Raw genomic sequence first — 19,606 nt, 5'->3', positions numbered from 1 at the left:
GAAATCTGGCCGTTTAAAGTGGGTCAAAATCGCGCCCAAAGAAGTCGGTTACAAACAAACCTACAAACATACAAACATACAGGTGAAGCTAATAAAAAGCGTGTAAAAAGCATAACTTTTCTATTTGCTGTTCATTAGAAGTTGTGCATAAGATAAAACTTTACACTCTGGTGTATGTCTGTTAGCACTATACACGAGTGAAGGTTTAGAGCTGACCTGATGATGGAGAATAGAGAAGGTCAAGGAAACTCGGCAATGGTAAATATTAACTACCTCGTGTTTGGGCTTATATTATTCGCATTGACGAGAACTTTTCACTAATGCGAATAAAAAGCTAAAAATACAAAAAAAAACTTCTAGGTTTTTTTTTTTAACTTCTAAGTTTTTTTTTTACTTTTAATTTTTATTTTTAAATTAATCTTTGCCAGTTCAGAAGTTTACACATAATAGGGAAACCTCTTCAAGCAGGTAAGGAAGGGTACTTAATCGTATCTGGAGTGGTTCATGTCAATAGTGCAACGGGAGGGGGTCAAACTCAAGACCTTTTAATTACCAGGCAAACTCTGTAACTATGGGGATATTACTATTCGCATGTATAATGTTAGTATACCTTGTTTTTTATGGTCCTTTATGTAAATAATCTTTAAAATGAACATAAATTCAACATAACCTATTTTTGTGAAAATATGATATAGCTCCTATACCCCATGGATTTCAGGCTGGACTTTTTGGCACCATCAAAGGTCTATCCTAATGAACCCACTGGTACCCATTTCGTTGCTGTCGATTCTGGGTTATTTTACTATGAAGATTTGGCCATCTCCTTTCTCTCCGAGTCAAAGCACAACATTCCAGTCACACTTGACTCTGATTGTTTGTTTCGAATTTTGGAACAATAGAGCAAACTCACCCTTTCTCGCAGGTAAAAAAAATAGCAAGATGATTCACTAAAACTACTCTTACCTATGCTAACCTTTGTAAAAATATTGGAGTGAAGTGAATTTGGAAAGTTTTAAGCATTATATTACGATTACATAAAAATATTGAAAAAATTTACTTTGATTGGGTTTGACTGCGCTGACTGTACCAAATTCAAGTTGTTGGTATTCGTTCGTACATCAAATTAAATTATTTAAAAAGTGGTATCCGTTCGGAATAGAAACAAAATATGAGTTGAAACAAATACCAGTGGTATTAGTTTTTGGTATTAGAATGGAATAAATCCATTAACCCTGTACAGTCAAAACAAATTCAAATAGACCGTATCTCAAAGTAATAAGACTTCGTGTAATGTCGGCTTTTTCCGTAGTTTCGTTATGTTGTGTCGAGTCGAGCGGCGCGCGGCGCGATATTTGCGTGCGTAGTAGTATGACCAAAAAGTTCTCCAAGAATTGGTATAACTAATTTAGTAAATAACAATGCATATACATGTTAAATTAAAAATTCAGTGTATGTATTATGATTATAACATAATATTCTAATTAGGGTGTTTGAGGGTGTGCGTTAATTACGTTACATGTTGTATATATATATATTTTTTTCTTTGCATGTAGATTGTATTAAAAACTGCACCTACCACTGCTATTTCCCCACCACCCAAAGGTAGACTGGGAGAAAACGCCTAAGGCGTTAAGTCCGCCATAGTACTATTTGTGCAAAAAGTATTATAAATAAATAAATAAATAATAATAGTTAGCACAGAACCGGGGATTGTCCTTGGGTACATTTCTATAGTGTATACAGGGATAATCGTCGGTTTTGTGTCACCATTTCATTAAAGTTGTCTCAAAAGGGCTTCAGCGTGTTGGCTTCGGCCCCACGTTCGCCTCCCAAAAATCCGGGACTCTGTAGTCCCGAGGTCTGGTAGAGACATAACAAGTAATAATAATAGGTACCAACTCTCAGATTCCATAAACCTGAGATCACTCTCCGCAAACGATACATATAAATACTTGGGTATGGCGGAGGGGTTAGGCATCAATGTGGCTGTCATGAAACAGTCATTACGGGAGCGTTTCTTTGGCCGCCTGAATAAGGTCCTAAAAAGTTCCTTATCAGGCGGCAACAAGGTTCGCGCCTATAATGGTTGGGTCATGCCAGTCTTGATGTACTCCTTCGGCATACTCAAATGGACTCAAACTGAATTGGATGCCTTGGATAGGAGAGTCCGCACACTGCTGACCGCAGAACGAATGCATCACCCACGATCGTCGGTGATGAGACTGTACATCCCACGGAAATGTGGAGGCCGAGGCTTTTTAAATGCAAAGACGCTCCACAACCGTGAGGTGTGCAGTCTCAGAGAATATCTTCTCAAAAGCGACGTGGGTATGCATCGTGATATGGTAGCAGTGGACAAAGGACTCACCCCGCTATCGTTGGCAAATGAGAACTGGCGCAGACCTGTGGTACTAACTACCCATGATCGCAAGGAGGTATGGCAGAGCAAACAGCTACACGGACGCTTCTTCGGGGCTCTTCATGGCCCCGATGTAGACTTCAATGCGTCCGTATCTTGGCTACGCTTCGGTGACTTGTTTGGAGAAACCGAAGGGTTTGTATGTGCAATTATGGACGAAGTTATCCTTACGAATAACTACCGTAGATATATCGTGAAAGACGGGACGGTTGACATATGTCGGGCATGTCACCATCCGGGTGAGTCTATCAGACATATTATATCTGGTTGTTCTCGTTTGGCTAATGGTGAATATTTGCACAGACATAACCAAGTGTCCAAGATTATCCACCAGCAGCTTGCTCTGCAATACAACCTTGTAGACCTTGAGGTACCGTACTACAAGTATGCGCCCGAACCAGTTCTCGAAAAGGACCGTATCACGTTGTACTGGGATCGATCTATCATCACTGACAGGACTATTGTAGCTAATAAGCCTGATATTGTGGTGATAGATCGATCAGCGCGCCGCGCGATGATAGTCGATGTCGCCGTTCCGCATGACGAGAACCTTGTGAAAGCTGAGAAAGAGAAACAAATAAAGTATCTCGACTTAGCGCACGAGGTTGTCGCCATGTGGAGTGTCGACACGGCTGTTGTTGTGCCGATTGTCGTTACGGCCAATGGTTTAATAGCCAAGAGCCTCGACGAACACCTCAGGAGGCTCTCGTTGGGCGGCTGGATTAAGGGACTGATTCAGAAGGCAGTACTCCTTGATACGGCACGTATTGTGAGGAGGTTTCTGTCTCTGGGACCCTAACCACCGGTACCTTGGACCCTGTGCCCGATATCGGTGGCAACCTATTTTTTATATTTTTAAATGTTTTTTATTTTTATATTTAATATTTAAAAATGTAAATTATATGCTTGAAAATAAATAGCATAACGAAAAATAGGTACCTATAACTTATAGATCGGAATAACATACAGGCTACTGTTTATCCGGGTGCGGGATTTAGTACTTATGAACCTTAAAAAACGTGCGTAAAGCGGGTGTAAGCGTGTGAAAAAGATATTAAAATTGTAAGGAGCTTTGAGTACGGAACCATAAAAACTGATAAACATAATGTACCTACCTACCTACTTACATGTAAATACTATTTATTAGTGTTTATATGTGAAATAAATACCTATGTGTGTTTATATACCTATTAGTATTTATATGTAAAGAGATAAATACAATCATATAGAGTTACCTACTTACTGCGTCAGTGATAGGTAATGTTCACTTTTATACAAACAATTTAATGTACCGTACTTTTAGAAACACGGAAGAACTCATCATGAGCTTAGCATGGCTGCGGATTATTATAACCGATCATCAGATACCTACGTAAAATGGCAGTCGCCCCTTGTAAAACACTGATTCTCAGCTGCATCCGGTTAGACTGGAAGCCGACCCCAACATAGTTGGGAAAAGGCTCGGGAGATGATGAAAGAAATAAAACCCAAACTTCATATCAAGTCAGTATATTGTTAAAAAAAAAAATCGTACACTGTCTTATCAGTCGGTATCGTTCCAGATCCCCATTGCATTAAACTAGTTACAAATTAATATAATAATTAGTCGAAAAGTAAACTAAATAAACAAAAAAAAAAACAATGGGGAAGTATGAAACGTATATCGATTATTCGTTGTTACTAAACATACATACAAAAACCTATAAAAGAAGGTATTGTCCATTGAGGTTTAACATAATTGAAAAAACCGCCATCTAGTGACAAAAGTATGTAACTAGAAAAGCAGAAATAATTTCTCAGATTTTTTTTTCCATAGATTTAGGATTCCACTACTATTTGATAGATTGGCAATGTGTAACTATTTGTGGTTTGAGTCCAAAATATAGACACTATAGAGGCCCGTAGCGGCCCCGCGATATTTTGAAAAATGACTATGGAAATACAAAATGGAAAAAAATAATACTGATTTTAAAGCAGAAAAAAGCAGCACATATTTCCTCACACATGAAAAAACACTCAACTGATGTAAGTATTTAATTTTTGGCTGCACTAAAATCACTCCATTGCCGATCTATCTTCTTCTATATCTTTGTTTTTTTTTCAATGGACAATAGCGACAGTAACAAGCAAATTAAAAGCAAAATAAAATAGTAAAGATTACACATTAAAATAGCACCGATTGGACGGAATTACTGGTGGAAAATAAACTTAAATATAACTTAAAAAATATGGCATCCATCTTGTCCAATTACGTTTAAAAAATTTCAATCCACGACTAGGTTAACTAAGTTTTGATTTACTGCAGTTTCTATAAGCGATCCATCCGTGGATAGAGATTGAAATTTGACATCTATACTAATGTAAGGAAGAGATTAAAAAAAATTGTTTGTAATGGATAAACTCATACACTAGTGGACTGATTTAAAAAAATCTTTCTCCATAGGAAAGCTACACTCTTCACGTGTAATATAGGCTATATTTTATCCCGGTACGGGCAGTAATTCAAACGAGACGGTGGACGGTGAAACCGCGGGAAATCGTCCAGTAATTTATATGTAGCTTATGTTCAATTTCAAACCGCACCAACAGATAGATTAGTTATAGAAATCCACATTTAATTAACTTATAAGTCAGTGAAATAAAATTTTCATTGAAGAGAACTAGCCCGCCACCTTTACAGGAAAGATTAAGGCCTGTTAGAAATAGAAATTAATATTTTTATACATAGAAACATAGAAACACTGGTACTCAGCAGCCTCCGGTTAGACTGGAAGCCGACCCCAACATAGTTGGGAAAACGCTATTCGGATGATAGCGTAGAAAAATAATAACGTTTTTATTTTATTAAATAAAATAATTCAGTTATTTCGTTTTAATTTTGGCCACTAGGTATTTTGTAGTTATTTTACACCTGAGGATAAAAAAATGGAGTCATTTGAATAATTTTTAAAAGTTTATAAAGTATTAAAATCTAGTTGAACAGGCCTTTAAAACACCCTAAGAAATGACCATTTGTCATTGTTTTTAATCTATATCTTTACGTAATGCAAGGCAACCAGTATATTACTTAAATTACATTGTTTTCACATAAAATATCGAATCACGACGCATACGAATAAAGGAATTATCACAAATTCGTTATTATAGTTCGGCCATTCAGAGAATGCGTTCCTGACACGTCGCGATTGAACTGACGACGTAACTTTGCAATGGCGTTGCAGTTACGATAAAAATATTTTTGCTGGTTGTTTACCGTTTTAACAATTGAGGAGCATTAAAACAACATTATTATATCAATAATCAATGAATGTTATTACGTCGTCAGTTCAATCGCGACGTGTCAGGAACGCATTCTCTGAATGGCCGAACTATAATATAATTATAGGAAATGTGGTTTTAAAACGTTGAAATCAAAATTAAGTTAGATACAGAATAATATTTATTTTGAAATTGCGAAAAATAATATTATTTCTTCAACTTTTTTGTAGTTTTTTTACTTAATGTACGAAATCGCGTATTAAAACCACATTTTTTAACATTATTGCTAGTTTTTTCGGAGTTTGATATTTGTTATTAAATATTTTAAATTGACACAGATGCACTCCTTTACAGTTTTTTTTAATGTAATGGTAAATTTAATACACGTGGTAAAATAAACTAAAAAAAATACTAAATACTAATATATGACTCACTCGCTGTGAAAATTGCCACAACTTAAAAAAAAGTTGAAAAAATTATTAACTCACTGTTATTCGATTTTCACCATCAAATTGGCATTTCGATTTCCAAATAATTTATTAAAAAAATATATCCTAATATTTAAACTTTATATGCGAAATTTACTTAATAAAATGGCGATAAATTTTGAAAAAAGACTTAAAATTTAAACACCTTCACTTTTAAAATTATTTAAAAAATTCGCTGTTTCTGAAACCAATGTCTAAATAAAAGATATTTTTTACATACATGTCCAATACTTAAATGGCACTGAGCTAAATGACATACACTGCAGTTCAAAATAAAGGGAACATTTTTATTTCCATAATTATTTTGTTTCTTTTCTTTCTCAAATAATAGTCTGATTTGTAAATTGTCCAAATGGGAACACTCGAAAGTAAGCACTGCTTAAATCTTTTATATCTTTTTACTTTATTTTAGCGAAAGAAATACTTTTATTGCGCGTATTCAATCACTGGGTAAGTTGCACCATTTAACTATAACGATAACCAAACTATAACCAGCCGTATACTTGCCGCCCATTGGTCACATCGGCATTACCGTTATAGTTAAGCAGAATGAAGAGTTGGCTGACTGTTGGCCCTTTAGTAGGAAAAAAAACAATGTTTTTAATCGTCCTGATACCGGACAAATATCTAATAGTTGTTACGTGTATACTTCCATTCATCTTCATACTGATTTATGAGCCCAAACCAATTATCGGCCGATCAAAACTTGTCGTTAGCGCTTATTCTTAAATAGTGCAAATCTTCGAAGTTTTAGAAGAAAATGGTGTACATCATTTGCATAAACAACCAACTAATTTAACTGGTATGTGAATACCCAGTGTTGGTGTAAGGCCCACTGTACAAAGAGCTGCCAGTTCGCGAGTAAGTCTTGGGGTTTCGTCTCCTAGCGAGGATATAGGCGATGGCAGCTATGACGCAAATCATCAGAATAACTCCAGCTATGCAGATGCCCATAGCGAAGTTTTTCTGGGATATGCAGATTTCGTCTTCTTTCTGAAAGGTGGAAAATTATAAATTAGTATACAATGTGTCTGGGATATAAAGAAATGATGATGATCATGATCTTGATCATGATCTTCTATTCATATTCTAGTTTTATTTGTGGTCGGCGCAGCATGTTTTCTTCTTCTACTTTACTGTCTGCCGTCATCTCACAAGTGACTCTTTCCAGCCATAAAGTCTTTCACCCAATCCATCCATCAATTCTTTGGTTGTCCCTATATAATATACTTTCACGGTCATGCTCAGCGCCTTATTTATATCTACTTTCCCTTGATATAGTTTTGCATACATATTTTAGAGATGTACAAAGTAGCATTCCCAAAGAAATGGGTTCTCTACGGGAAAACTTACCCCCGCACTCAGAGACATTTAATGATTACTTAAGTCACTCCTTAGTGACAGATTCTCATAGAAATTCTGCACTAAGGAATGGCCTATGTAACCATTAAATGTCTCTGAGTGTGTCCATCGGAGTGATAGAGAGATGTGATAGCTAACGAGATCAAAATGCCGTAGCAATATGATTTCTCCTAATATTATGCTCTTTTCTCAACTTTGACAAGACCACTTCATGAAGCTATTGAGCATTTTATTCATCATATTACAACATTCATACCATGACTGGACAGCAGTTTTCAGAAGTTATAACAAATCAAAAACCTCACCTTTTCACTGGTAACCTCATCGTTATCAGGAGAGTCAGCTTCGTTGACGTACAGGCCTTTGAAGAGTTCCACAGTAGCCGGTGATCCTTCATCATCACGACGCACTCGCCTCTTGTGGGAACAGGGCTCCTGTAAAAACCAAATGAAAATCATTATAGATCTGTTGATGAAATATGAATGAGACTTCGTGATTTCCGTGGCTGCGGCATTGTTTGAAAGAGTTACCGCAGCCCAGGTACACAAGGGCTGAAGAAGGGACATGGTGTGTTTAGTCAGTAAGAGTCTGACACTCCCTCATGCTGCACCCACGAGGAGTCTGACTTCTTCTTACAGATTGTTAGAGTTTCTTAGCTCGAGCTATTTCGGCCTGACCCGGGAAATAGAAGCCGAGAATATTTTTTAATATGATAATTTTGTTCCTAAAACGTTTAAAACATTGGATTCCCAAAGTAAATAAAGACAAAAGTAGCTATCCCATAATCTAAGCTTCTTCATCTTTTAAACGAAGAATTACGTAATCAACTGTCGGCAAAATTAGACCTTAAATAAGGTAAGTTTATAAAGATTACCAAAATATAAAACTGTCGGTAAACGACAAACGATTAGTCGGCAGTTCTAGCAACGAATTAACCGCATCCGCTACTAATTTGCTACAAAACGGCGGTATTTTTGCTGGAATTAAATAAATAACTACTCAAGATTCTAAAATTGGAATCATTAAGTTAATTTATAAAATGAAAAATTCTTCACATGGATTAAAACCACCAACAGGGTTGTAAGTTGTAATATACGCGACTGTTGAAAGACTTGAAAGTTATATCCATTCTTTTATTATAATGAAAAGTAACTCTTGTCTAAATCTCGAGCTTTCAAGTCAAAACTACTGAACCAATTGAAATGATATTTGGTACACAGCGAGTCTAGAGCCTAAGACTGGTGCTAGGTACTCTTCATCCGGGTGCGAGAAGTTCTACCCCCATTACTGTAACAGTTCTCCCAAAAAATTAACTCCTAAAACAATTTGGTTTGAAGTATTAAGAGTTTTTTTTTAACTGTTGAAACAGTGGTTGGAAAGCTACACTATATTCCCGAGCGACAAGACTACATTCTAACTGGGTTTGGGCAACAGTTCACCCTATATACGAGTTTTTAACCTTTCAAAATTAACAGTAATTAACCTACTGTTTTTGTAGTACCTATAAGGAGCTCTTTTTATTCTACCTATATTCTGTGCAAATAAATAATTATTTCTATTCCTATTCTATAATACTCACACAATCAGTAGGATGCTTCAGATCGCACAGTTTAACCTCACAGGTGTAATACACACTGGCGGTGTAAGGGAACTTGTGTGCCGGGAACGAGACGCGAGCCGTCTGTCTGTCTGACGAGTACTGGAACTGTCCCATTATCTCGCCGTCTAGAGGGCAGCTGGGGATAGAAAGACGAATAGTGTTAGGTAAATCAAATCAAACCAAATACCTTTATTTTCAGGCTGCGTTGGCCCATATATTTAGATATATACCTTAAAGACTAACTAACATATTCTATTACACAAAATTGTTAGTATATAAAAACTTAAAACTACGTTAGTAACACTTCATTATGCACTATGTTACTGTGTGAGGCATTTGTCCGCGGAAGGACAAGTATCACAGGAAGTTAGGTATATGCATGAAGAACTAAATAACTAATGGAGGTGCCATAACGGAAAATAGAAAAAAATTGTTGACAGATGTCGAAGACAACGAATTCGAACGCCCCGTTAGTTCACATAAAACTGATCTTAACTGATGATGTTATGAATTTAAACAACATTCTATTACATCATACACTTTAAATTATACCAATAATTAAATTGTAATAGTCAGCTGTGTTGCTGGGTAGTTGGTTCTTCATTGCTTCTTCTTTCTAGCTATTAGGTATACAAGGAAATGGTGAAAGGGGGGGGCGTTTTGGGAGTGTTGTCCGTTTGTAATTTTGACGTGAAAAAGAGCTCATCTTTAGAAATAGCCTAGATTCAATAAACAGATGTTGTCTTTGATGCCGAAGATAAGAGCTTACCCATCATCAGCTATGAGGCTCTGCTCGGCCCAGCCCAGGCCGTCCCTCACTGAGCGCTCGGAGACCAGCAGACCGAACTGTCGCTGCTTCTCTAACGACACCACGAGGCTCAGGATGTCTCCTATGCGTACATTGACTTACCCATCATCAGCTATGAGGCTCTGCTCGGCCCAGCCCAGGCCGTCCCTCACTGAGCACTCGGAGACCAGCAGACCGAACTGTCGCTGGTTCTCTAACGACACCACGAGGCTCAGGATGTCTCCTATGCGTACATTGACTTACCCATCATCAGCTATGAGGCTCTGCTCGGCCCAGCCGAGGCCGTCCCGCACTGAGCACTCGGAGACCAGCAGACCGAACTGTCGCTGCTTCTCTAACGACACCACGAGGCTCAGGATGTCTCCTATGCGTACGTTTGATGCCACCTGGAATTTTAAGCATATTTAGATTTTCTGTTACATATTATAACTTTGAAAATGGACCGATGAATTTCACAATAAAACCTCCGTTTTATTAAAAGTTTTCGTAAATTAAATAGTTGTTTCACGAAAACTGACAATTATGTTGTCTGTGAAATTAGCTTTAGTCTCTTCGGGAGTTTTTGCACCCAAAAAAAAAAAAAATAACTGTGCGAAGAAAGAAGTGTGTATGTAGCAAAGTAACTCTTAATTTTGTGTAGTTTTTTTTAGCTGACATGTGGTTTGAAAACGGTTGTTCTTAGATACGTTTCATCGAAATAGGCTCAGTCGTAATTAAACATATTTTGACAAATATAGCAGTAATACCTGTTTATCTTCAGGGTCTCCCTTATAAATCTTCATAGATACGGAAGGTAACAGTCCTGAGTCCTCGTCGAATTCGTCACTAAAAAGAACACAACAGATTTCATTATAAATCTTCTTCTTGTTCTCCAATGATTAATTAAAAATAAGTTGGTGTTCGTTTGTCTCTCTAAAACTCGAGAATAATTGGACCTATAGTTTAATTTGGTTTTAAAATATCCGTATTGTAGTTGAAATCTAGGAAATATTTGAGATAAATAAGACGAGGCGAGTAAGTTCATTCTCAGAATCATCCATGACTTTTTAAAGAACTTATTAAAGTTCGGCCATTCAGAGAATGCGTTCCTGACACGTCGCGATTGAACTGACGACGTAATAACATTCATTGATTATTGATATAATAATGACGTTGTTTTAATGCTCCTCAATTGTTAAAACGGTAAACAACCAGCAAAAATATTTTTATCGTAACTGCAACGCCATTGCAAAGTTACGTCGTCAGTTCAATCGCGACGTGTCAGGAACGCATTCTCTGAATGGCCGAACTATACTAGAACTATTTCCTTTCGCATGTATGCTGGAAGAAATGTCTTTAGATATAAACATTACCTTTGTAAATTCTTTCTTTCCTGTCGTATCTACTGTGTTATATACAATTTGTAAATGTAAAATAAATATTACCTGGTATGATCACTACTAAAATCATCAGCCAGCGAGTTAGTCAGCCGATCAGCGCGCGGCCGGTACAGATGGAAGTGCGTGAGATCCCGTCGGCGGTACCTGCAGCGGACGTGGTACCCTCGACCCTGGCCCGTCACCAGGCGCAGGTGGGGCTGCACTATTATGTTGTTGTAGTACTCTACGGTGCCGTCCTCCTGGGAACAAGAGAAAAATATATAAGGAACAGTCATTTCATCATCTGTCTAGCCTTTTTTCTACAATTATGTTGGGGTCAGCTTACAGTCTAACCGGCTGCAGCTGAGTACCAATGTTTTACAAGGAGCGACTGCCTATCAAATACTGCTTCAACCCAGTCACCCGGGCAACCCGATACTCCTTAGTAAGACTTGTGTCAGACTTACTGGCTTCTAACTACCCGTAACTACTGCCATGGATGTTCATTGACAGCCGGGACCTGCAGTTAAACGTGCCTTCCGAAACCCAGTCATTGGTGTCTAAGATAAACTTAGAAAGCACACACAAACTTAGATAAGTTGCATTGGTACTTTCCTAACCTGGTGGTCTTTTGCCCATCAGGTAACCACCAGTTTTCACGTTAAAGAATATCCATATTAAAATAAACTTTTCTTAAAACAACTGTTTAGTTTGAAAACTGCTCATGAAATTTACAGTAAACAGTTGCAGAAACCCATGAAGAAAAGAGACGTTTACGTTTACAAGGAACCTGTGCCTTATTATATTTGAAAAGTTTATGAATTAAGTTCTCTAACAATAGCGAAACGTATGCATAATTATGGTACAGTAGTCCATGGACCCAGGGTATCAGTTTGACACATAGTTTGTTGCAATTTGTACGCAGTTGCAGGCCCGCCGCTAGCTGTTTGTTCGCCCGCGTGCAAAACTGATTATGCCGCCCTACGACTACATATTATACTGGGTTTTGTCAAAAAATATATAAAGGGGGGGGGGGTCCGGACGGACCCCCCCGGCCATTCATATCCATTTTACTTGTCCAACAGAAAAATATATATCGTACACCGCTCTGATTGCAGAAAACCCGCCTACTTTTGGATACATAAATATTGCAATACATAACATACATTACACATAACTTTTTATTTACTTGAAATGCTCTAAGACTTAGAGTAACCTAAGAAGTCCTGGGTTACCCCATTAGCAAACTAAGCAATTGCTTAGGGCATCAATGCAGTGCAATCATATCCCAAGTGGCCCCTATGTATACGATATACGTTAGGTACCAACATAACGTACATCAAAGTGCTTAGAACAGATTATGAGTAACTTAAACTAACGAACTTCAATATCTATAACAATGTTTAAATTCAGTAAAATATTATGTTATTTATGGTTTTTGGTGAGTTTCCCGTTGAAAAAGTGAACGTATAAGACACCTTCCGTATGTAAGGAAGCGCGAGCGAAGCGAGCGCGAAAATTTTTTAGTCTAAGGACATAAAACAAATCAAAATCACTGTAAATTAACAAAGCAAAGTCAAAAAGTAAGATATGCACAGAAAGGAAGTGCAAATGTATATGAAGCCGCGAGCGAAGCGAGCGCGATTTTTTCCTTTTAGAGTTTTCATGAAGTAAACATATCATAAAAAGCCAAAGTGAACAAAAAGCTATAAATGATTTAAATTCGGAACTGAATGCCTCAACAATTAAACAAAGATAAATTGTGATATCTGACATGGAGCCGCGAGCGCAGCGAGCGCGAATTTTTTTGCGGATGCAAAGGGTGAACCCGTCAAAATTTATAGGAGACGACCAAAGCGAGGGTGGCTTTTTCTGAAATTTTATTGCAAATCTACTCATCTATTATTAGTAAAAATAGTTTTATTACATAATTATGGTTTAATTTTGCCGCCCCCTAAATAGTGCCGCCCGGGGCATTTGCCCCAACGCCACGCTAAAGGTTGATCTTAAATCGTTTTTAATAATTTTTAATTTTGAAAATGATCTTTCAATAGAAGTAACTGAAACCGGCAGTGTAAGTAATATTCTTAGCGCTATTGCTGTGTTCGGAAATATTGAAATCAAATCATTGGTAGAAAGATATTGTATTTTTTAAATATTACGTGATAAGTCGCTCGATTTGCCGCCCCCTAGGACGTGCCGCCCGCGTGCGGTGCACGCCTTGCACGCCCGCTTACGGCGGGCCTGCGCAGTTGCTACACTTAAGTGTCCACGATCCCTTGCTAGTGTGACAAGAATATTTAGAGATAGACTTTATCAAGCAAAAGCTATTTATAGACTTTGTAGACTGGACCAATTGTACTATTGATTGATATATCAGATAGGAAGAGACAGCGCCTGGACGTTATAGAAAACATTAAATTACCGTTCTACCATAACTACAATTTTTTCACGGGGTGAAATTGATAAAATCCGTTTTTCAAATCAAGCCGTTTATTTTGCAAAGAATATGGGTACGAAATACGATGTTAACATTTTACATTTTTCTTTATAAATTAAAAAACGCATCCGAAGAGTCATCGCCCAGCCCTTCTTTTTCTCTCTGAATACGCAAGTCCTAAGTTTTAAGGACTTACTATTAGAAAAAAACTCAAAACAAAACGAAAACAACAAAAAAACGATCCAAATTCGAAAACCACGATTCAAAATTCGAACATGAGCGTTCCTCAAAATCGTGCGCCCGCGCTGGCTGTCTGGTTGTAAAGGAAGTTACGTCATTTCCCCCTATTGTTGTGTCCCGGTGGGCTTGGTACCCAGTGACCCTACCTTACTTGGTATTTTATTTATGGTAATATTTGAGTTAATTTTAAAAGAGGGTTCGTTTTTTGCCGTGTCGCTTTGTCGGCTTTTGTTTTAAATTGTGGTCAATTTTGATGTCAAAATTAATGGCATATAGTTCGTGCCACATAAAAGCACATAACGAAACAAGTGTTATATTCATATATTTTTGACTTATGTGAAGTTTATTGTATCCAACCTCAGACAAATGCACAGGGAGTCAAATTAACTTCAGAATTACAAAGTTCCGTGGCTCAAAATATACTAAATAGCTATTCATCCCCGCGGATTCATCCACGTCCCATAGGAACTTCTGTTATTCGGGAATATTGCCGCTTTCTAACAGTAAAATATTTTTTCAAATCGGTTCGATATTTTCGGAGTCTTTAAGGTACAAAGGAACAATAAAAACCGGCCAAGTGCGAGTCGTACTAGCGCACGAAGGGTTTCGTAGCCTTATTTATAAAACGGACAAAAAATCACGTTTCTTGTATGGGAGCCCCCCAAAATATTTATTGAATTCTAGTTTTCAGTATTTGTTGTTATAGCGGCAACAGAAATACATTATCTGTGAAAATTTCAACTCTCTTACTATCACGGTTCTTGAAATACAGCCTGGTGACAGACGGACAGACGGACGGACGGACGGACAGAGGAGCTAAAACAATAGGGTCCCGTTTTACCCTTTGAGTACGGAACCCTAAAAAAGAACATGTTTCTTCTTTATCATTGGATTGCTGTAATCAGTATCGTGACTATACCTTTGGTTAAAATCTTCAATTGCACCCTGTGTTTTTCTATTAGTGCAATATTATCTTGCAAACTCTTTCAGTAATTCTGAAGATTAGTTGGTACATACCTAACAACAATACCTAGGTACTGAAATGTCAAGACTTTACGAAATATTTACAGCTAACATTAACTGTTTAACCGTATCTGTTATGTCGACAGAAGCATCAATAAATGCATTCACATCGGCACTTAGAACATTCAACCAACTAAAGAAGACACTGCTGTGTACTCAGCATTTTAAAGAAAAAGTAATTTGTTCGAAGTAGGCCGATAATCAGCATTTTTTGAAGGTCAAAATAAAAGATAGCCCTGACAAAACGCCCGCAAACTTGACCACTTCCTATGTGTTTTTGCTGGAAAGAAGAAGTGGTGGAACGAACTCCCCAAATCCCCATTCAAATTGTGCAGCAAGTATATCCTTCATTATCTGCATAGCTTTTGCTCAACTATGCTGTGGTCGGCTTCCAGTATAACAAGATGTAGCTGATTACCAGATACCCCTTGGTAAGACCAGTTGTCAGACTTTGTACTCCTAACGACTCCCAAAGAAATTCAAATGTCAGACCAATTCAACGTGCCATCCGAAAAGTTTTCGTCAAGTTTAAGCTTATGTTTTTGACAATATTGTCGTATGGGTGCGTAATGATGTGAATGCCTGAGTTCATTATTTGTTGCGTTGTCAAAATGACACTCATGGCGGTCTCAGTTGGTTAAATGTTCTTAACCATTATGTCGAAGCTGCCGAGTGATTGTCGATTGTTGAAATTTTATCGATAAGTTTATATGGCAGTGTCCATTTTACTCGTAATGAAATCTCAATGACTTTGCTTTTAACAACAGCCTACGTAATGTAATAAATTATCACTTATTGTGTGTAGGTATTAAGTAACTACTTATTTGATTACTAGCTTCCGCCAGCGGTTTCAAACCATGTGCTGAGGGAAATACTTTACGCACCCAAACAAAAACTAGCCCATAGCCTTTCCTCGATAAATGGGCTATCCAATATTGAAAGACTTTTCGGAAATCGGAACAGTAGTTCCTAAGATAAGTGCATAAGTGCGTTAGGAAAAGCAAGTTTGGCACAACAATATAATAGTCTTACGAACTCAGTTACCCTTGAAATGAAACATTAAGAAGTTTTTTCACCTCTAACACGCTTGCTAATGTGTGTACATTGGTGAAATACGCAGTTGTACAAAAAAATCTATTCTTAATATGATAGAGAGTTTGTCACGCTGACTTCAGGAACTTCCTAATGATCCGATTTAAAAAATACTTCCAGTGTTAGTTAACCCATTTATGGAGGAAGAAGACTATAGTATAGACTACTAATTATACTAGTAATATTAATAGTAAAACCACAAAATCGCCAATCAAAAACAGAACGCGCGCTTTCAAATGTCAAAAATAATGACAGTTATAATTTGACATATCAATCTTTGACATTTCATTACACAAGATAAACAAATTACACACAGATTTTCCGTACATCGAATTATAAGCAGGTTCGTATGTTTAAAATGGCAGAGAAAGACCAGTAACCTTTGAAATGACCTTGTGGCTTGTCCGAAAGGCGTGAATGGACTATATAAGGAGTTGAATATACATTACGGTGGGTTTTTAAAATGGCGACGAGAGACGAATGTTTTGTTATATGGAAGTGTGACTCAACGGTGATGAAAAGAAAATATATGACTAGAGTTTTAAAGCTCCTTCGTTTACTCCTGCATTTTTTTAATAAAAAATAATTTTAGTTTTTATTTTAGTGACGTAAGTAAATGTCGGTCCTGCTTGTAATCTCTCTCCGGTGGTGTCGAATTGCCGTCCCATCGCGCTATGACAGTGAAGGAATAGTGAGTGCACCGGTGTCCAAGCAAATGCTTGTGCACTATTATATGTCCTGCGCAGCTGGCTGATATCCTTAGAGAATACAATCGACGATCGGTCTGAATGCCAGTTATTACCATGACTTTTTAAAATGAGTCTTAAATTAGCATGACACGACATAATCATTTCAATTTTGGTTTTATATACTTTCTATATAGACTTATTGCAGTAAGATGGTCATGAATACTTCTGCCTAAACTCCAAATACAAAAGTCATGAAAATACCACGTATTAAATCATATAATAGCACCTGTCTTCATTTTGGCAGGTCACCTCTCTACCAATGAGGCGGGTTGATTGCAAAACGACTTAAGATGGCCGACTGCAATTCTTTTAAAGTAATCCTTATGTAATATTTGAAAGGCAAGATGGTAATATAATTATCGTGTATGCCTTATATGTAAGTATTGGGTTGTTATGATAATACTAGGTGTTCCCCGCAGTTTTACTTGTCTGTTAAGGAAACTTTTAATTTAGGTAAGTACTTCAATCTCTTTGTCTGTCGAGCTTTTATGCTAAAACTACTGACCCGATTTAGATGAATTTTGGTACACGGATAGAAGAGTAGGTATGCAAGGGGAAAACATGCTGCGCCGACTCAAATTGAAATAAACCCCAAAACAAATTGGGGTAAGGTCAGGAGGATGATGACGATGATGAGATAGGTAGTCTAGAGCCTGAGAAAGGATATAAATTATTTATTAATCCAAGGAATGCAGTAGTTTCTTCGGATGGCGAGTGAAACTTTGTTCGGAAGCTAGTTAAACGCAACTACACCGAATGGTTATAAGTACGTAAATAGATAATGAAAATTAATAACTAGGTATATACTTAATATCGTGGAAAGACAAAGAGTTATAATAACAAAATAAACAACATTTAATTAGATTTTTTTAGGATTTTTTGTAACACCTCATACAATTAAAATCCTGCTTAAATTAACGTTTTTTTTATACAGCTACTTCTTCGCTCAAAGGTCATTTTTTGCGGTAGGTACGCTGCAAGCGTACACAGAGACGTTAAAAATTATAATTATTTTTAATCTCAGCTTCACAAGGAAACAGAAATTAACAATAGATGCAAAATAACTACACAATAATTCTACAGCATTCATAGTTTAGATTTATCAGCGTTGGTTACTACAAGCTCTAAAGAACTTAGAGTGTTTAAATAACTGGAATCAACATAAGCAGTTTATGCAAAAAAAGGTGAATTTTCGCGTAGGGAGCGAGTCAATGCAACAATTAATGCTAGCTTATAGTAAGCAGGGCTCCCACAGCTGGGCTGCGGCCTCCTCTCACACGGAGAAGGATTGAGTGTTAATCGCCACGCTTACTTGTTCAATAAGGGTTGGTGATTTCAGACCTTGTTGTCCGGGTTTTCTCGAGATGTTGTCTTTCACCTTTAATCAGTCATTGGTGTCCAAGATATATTTAGAATGATCATAATAACATTTAACTAAGAAAAGTTGATAGCTCATAAAATTGACAAATACAAGCATATACCTACTTGATACAACAAGATGAATGGTGTTTTCAAACCTTTGATAGAGTGGAAGGCACGACAATGGCTTCTCCGGTTGGTGACATTATCTAAGCTTATAATTATTCTACTATTTATAAGTTGTGACCGATGCGACCTCCGACTTTGTGTGGGCAGTTTGTACTTAGATATTGTGAATTATTCATTTAAATACTAAAAAATATAAGAAAAGATAGATTGTACATACAAACATTTTAAAAACAGGAATATATTTGACTTAGGCATCCCTTACTATTTTTTTGATGGGATACCATCAAAATATTACCGCTCCCGCTGTGGGTGCAGCGTAAGGAAATGTCAGACTCTTTCTGACCAAAACCCGCCATGTTCCTTCTGAAGCTCTTTATGTACCAGCACCGCGGTAACTCGCGCGAACAATCCCGCAGCCCCGGCAGAACATATCCTGACTAACATTACGATCCCGAAAAGGAGATGGCCAAATTTTCATAGTAAAAAAACCCAGAATCGACAGCAATGAAATGCTTACCAATAGGTTCATTATGATAGACCTTTGATGGTGCCAAAAACTCCAGCCTGAAATCCATGGGGTATAGGAGCTATATCATATTTTCACAAAAATAGGTCGTTGAATTTATATTGATTTTAAAGATCATTTACATCAAGGAACATAAAAAAAAATCTATGTACACTAAGATTATACTAGCCAACAGTAATATCCCCATAGTTACTGAGATTGCCTGGTGATTAAAAGGTCTTATATTTAACCACTCCAAACACGAAAGCACCGACCTTACTTACTTGGAGAGGTTTCGCAGTTATATGCAACCTTCACAACTGGCTATGAAACATCTTTTTAAAAATTGTCTTTGAAAATCGTGCCATGTGACCACAGCATGTGACATTGTCAAATGTAACAAATGACTTAACGATGCAAAACGGTCCAATCACGAGTCTGCATTCAACTTCTAATGAACATGAAACAGTAAAAGTAAACTTTTCTGTGAACTAAAATCATGATCGAAAAAACGTTATAAAAAGAGAACCCCATGGTTTTTAGATGATATGAAATACTTTTTGTAATCCTTACATTATACTGAATCCAATCGTACATATGAAGTTTCTGTCGACTCTGGGTGTTTTTTTGGCCATCTCCTTTGAGAATCTGAATATTTCTTTTTTGACCGATTAAAATAAAAGGTAGGTACACAGATAGTCCAGTGCTCAAGAAAGGACAACAGCTACATTTTATCCAAATGTAGGAAGAAGCTCGCTTGGGATATAGGTGGATCC

The 19,606-nt window shown here is 37.1% G+C and overlaps 1 protein-coding gene across 3 annotated transcripts in view; it reads right to left on the bottom strand.

Moving 5' to 3' along the window:
* Positions 1-6,096: 6,096 nt before the first annotated feature.
* The window catches only part of LOC124643335 (cuticlin-4), an 80,963-nt gene continuing 67,453 nt past the window's right edge, over positions 6,097-19,606 (bottom strand). For all 3 annotated transcript variants that reach the window (XM_047182274.1, XM_047182275.1, XM_047182276.1), the window contains 6 exons: positions 11,360-11,553; positions 10,682-10,760; positions 10,179-10,321; positions 9,107-9,263; positions 7,833-7,961; positions 6,097-7,158 (listed from right to left, as the gene is read on the bottom strand). In XM_047182274.1, the coding sequence (XP_047038230.1) occupies positions 6,961-7,158; positions 7,833-7,961; positions 9,107-9,263; positions 10,179-10,321; positions 10,682-10,760; positions 11,360-11,553 (900 nt within the window). In that variant the 3' untranslated portion in view covers positions 6,097-6,960. The remainder of the gene's footprint in view (positions 7,159-7,832; positions 7,962-9,106; positions 9,264-10,178; positions 10,322-10,681; positions 10,761-11,359; positions 11,554-19,606) is intronic.

Source organism: Helicoverpa zea, chromosome 27, assembly GCF_022581195.2.
Source record: "Helicoverpa zea isolate HzStark_Cry1AcR chromosome 27, ilHelZeax1.1, whole genome shotgun sequence".
NCBI lineage: Eukaryota > Metazoa > Arthropoda > Insecta > Lepidoptera > Noctuidae > Helicoverpa > Helicoverpa zea.
Note: the sequence above shows the minus strand (reverse complement) of the source record. Positions and strands in the feature narration are given on the sequence as shown.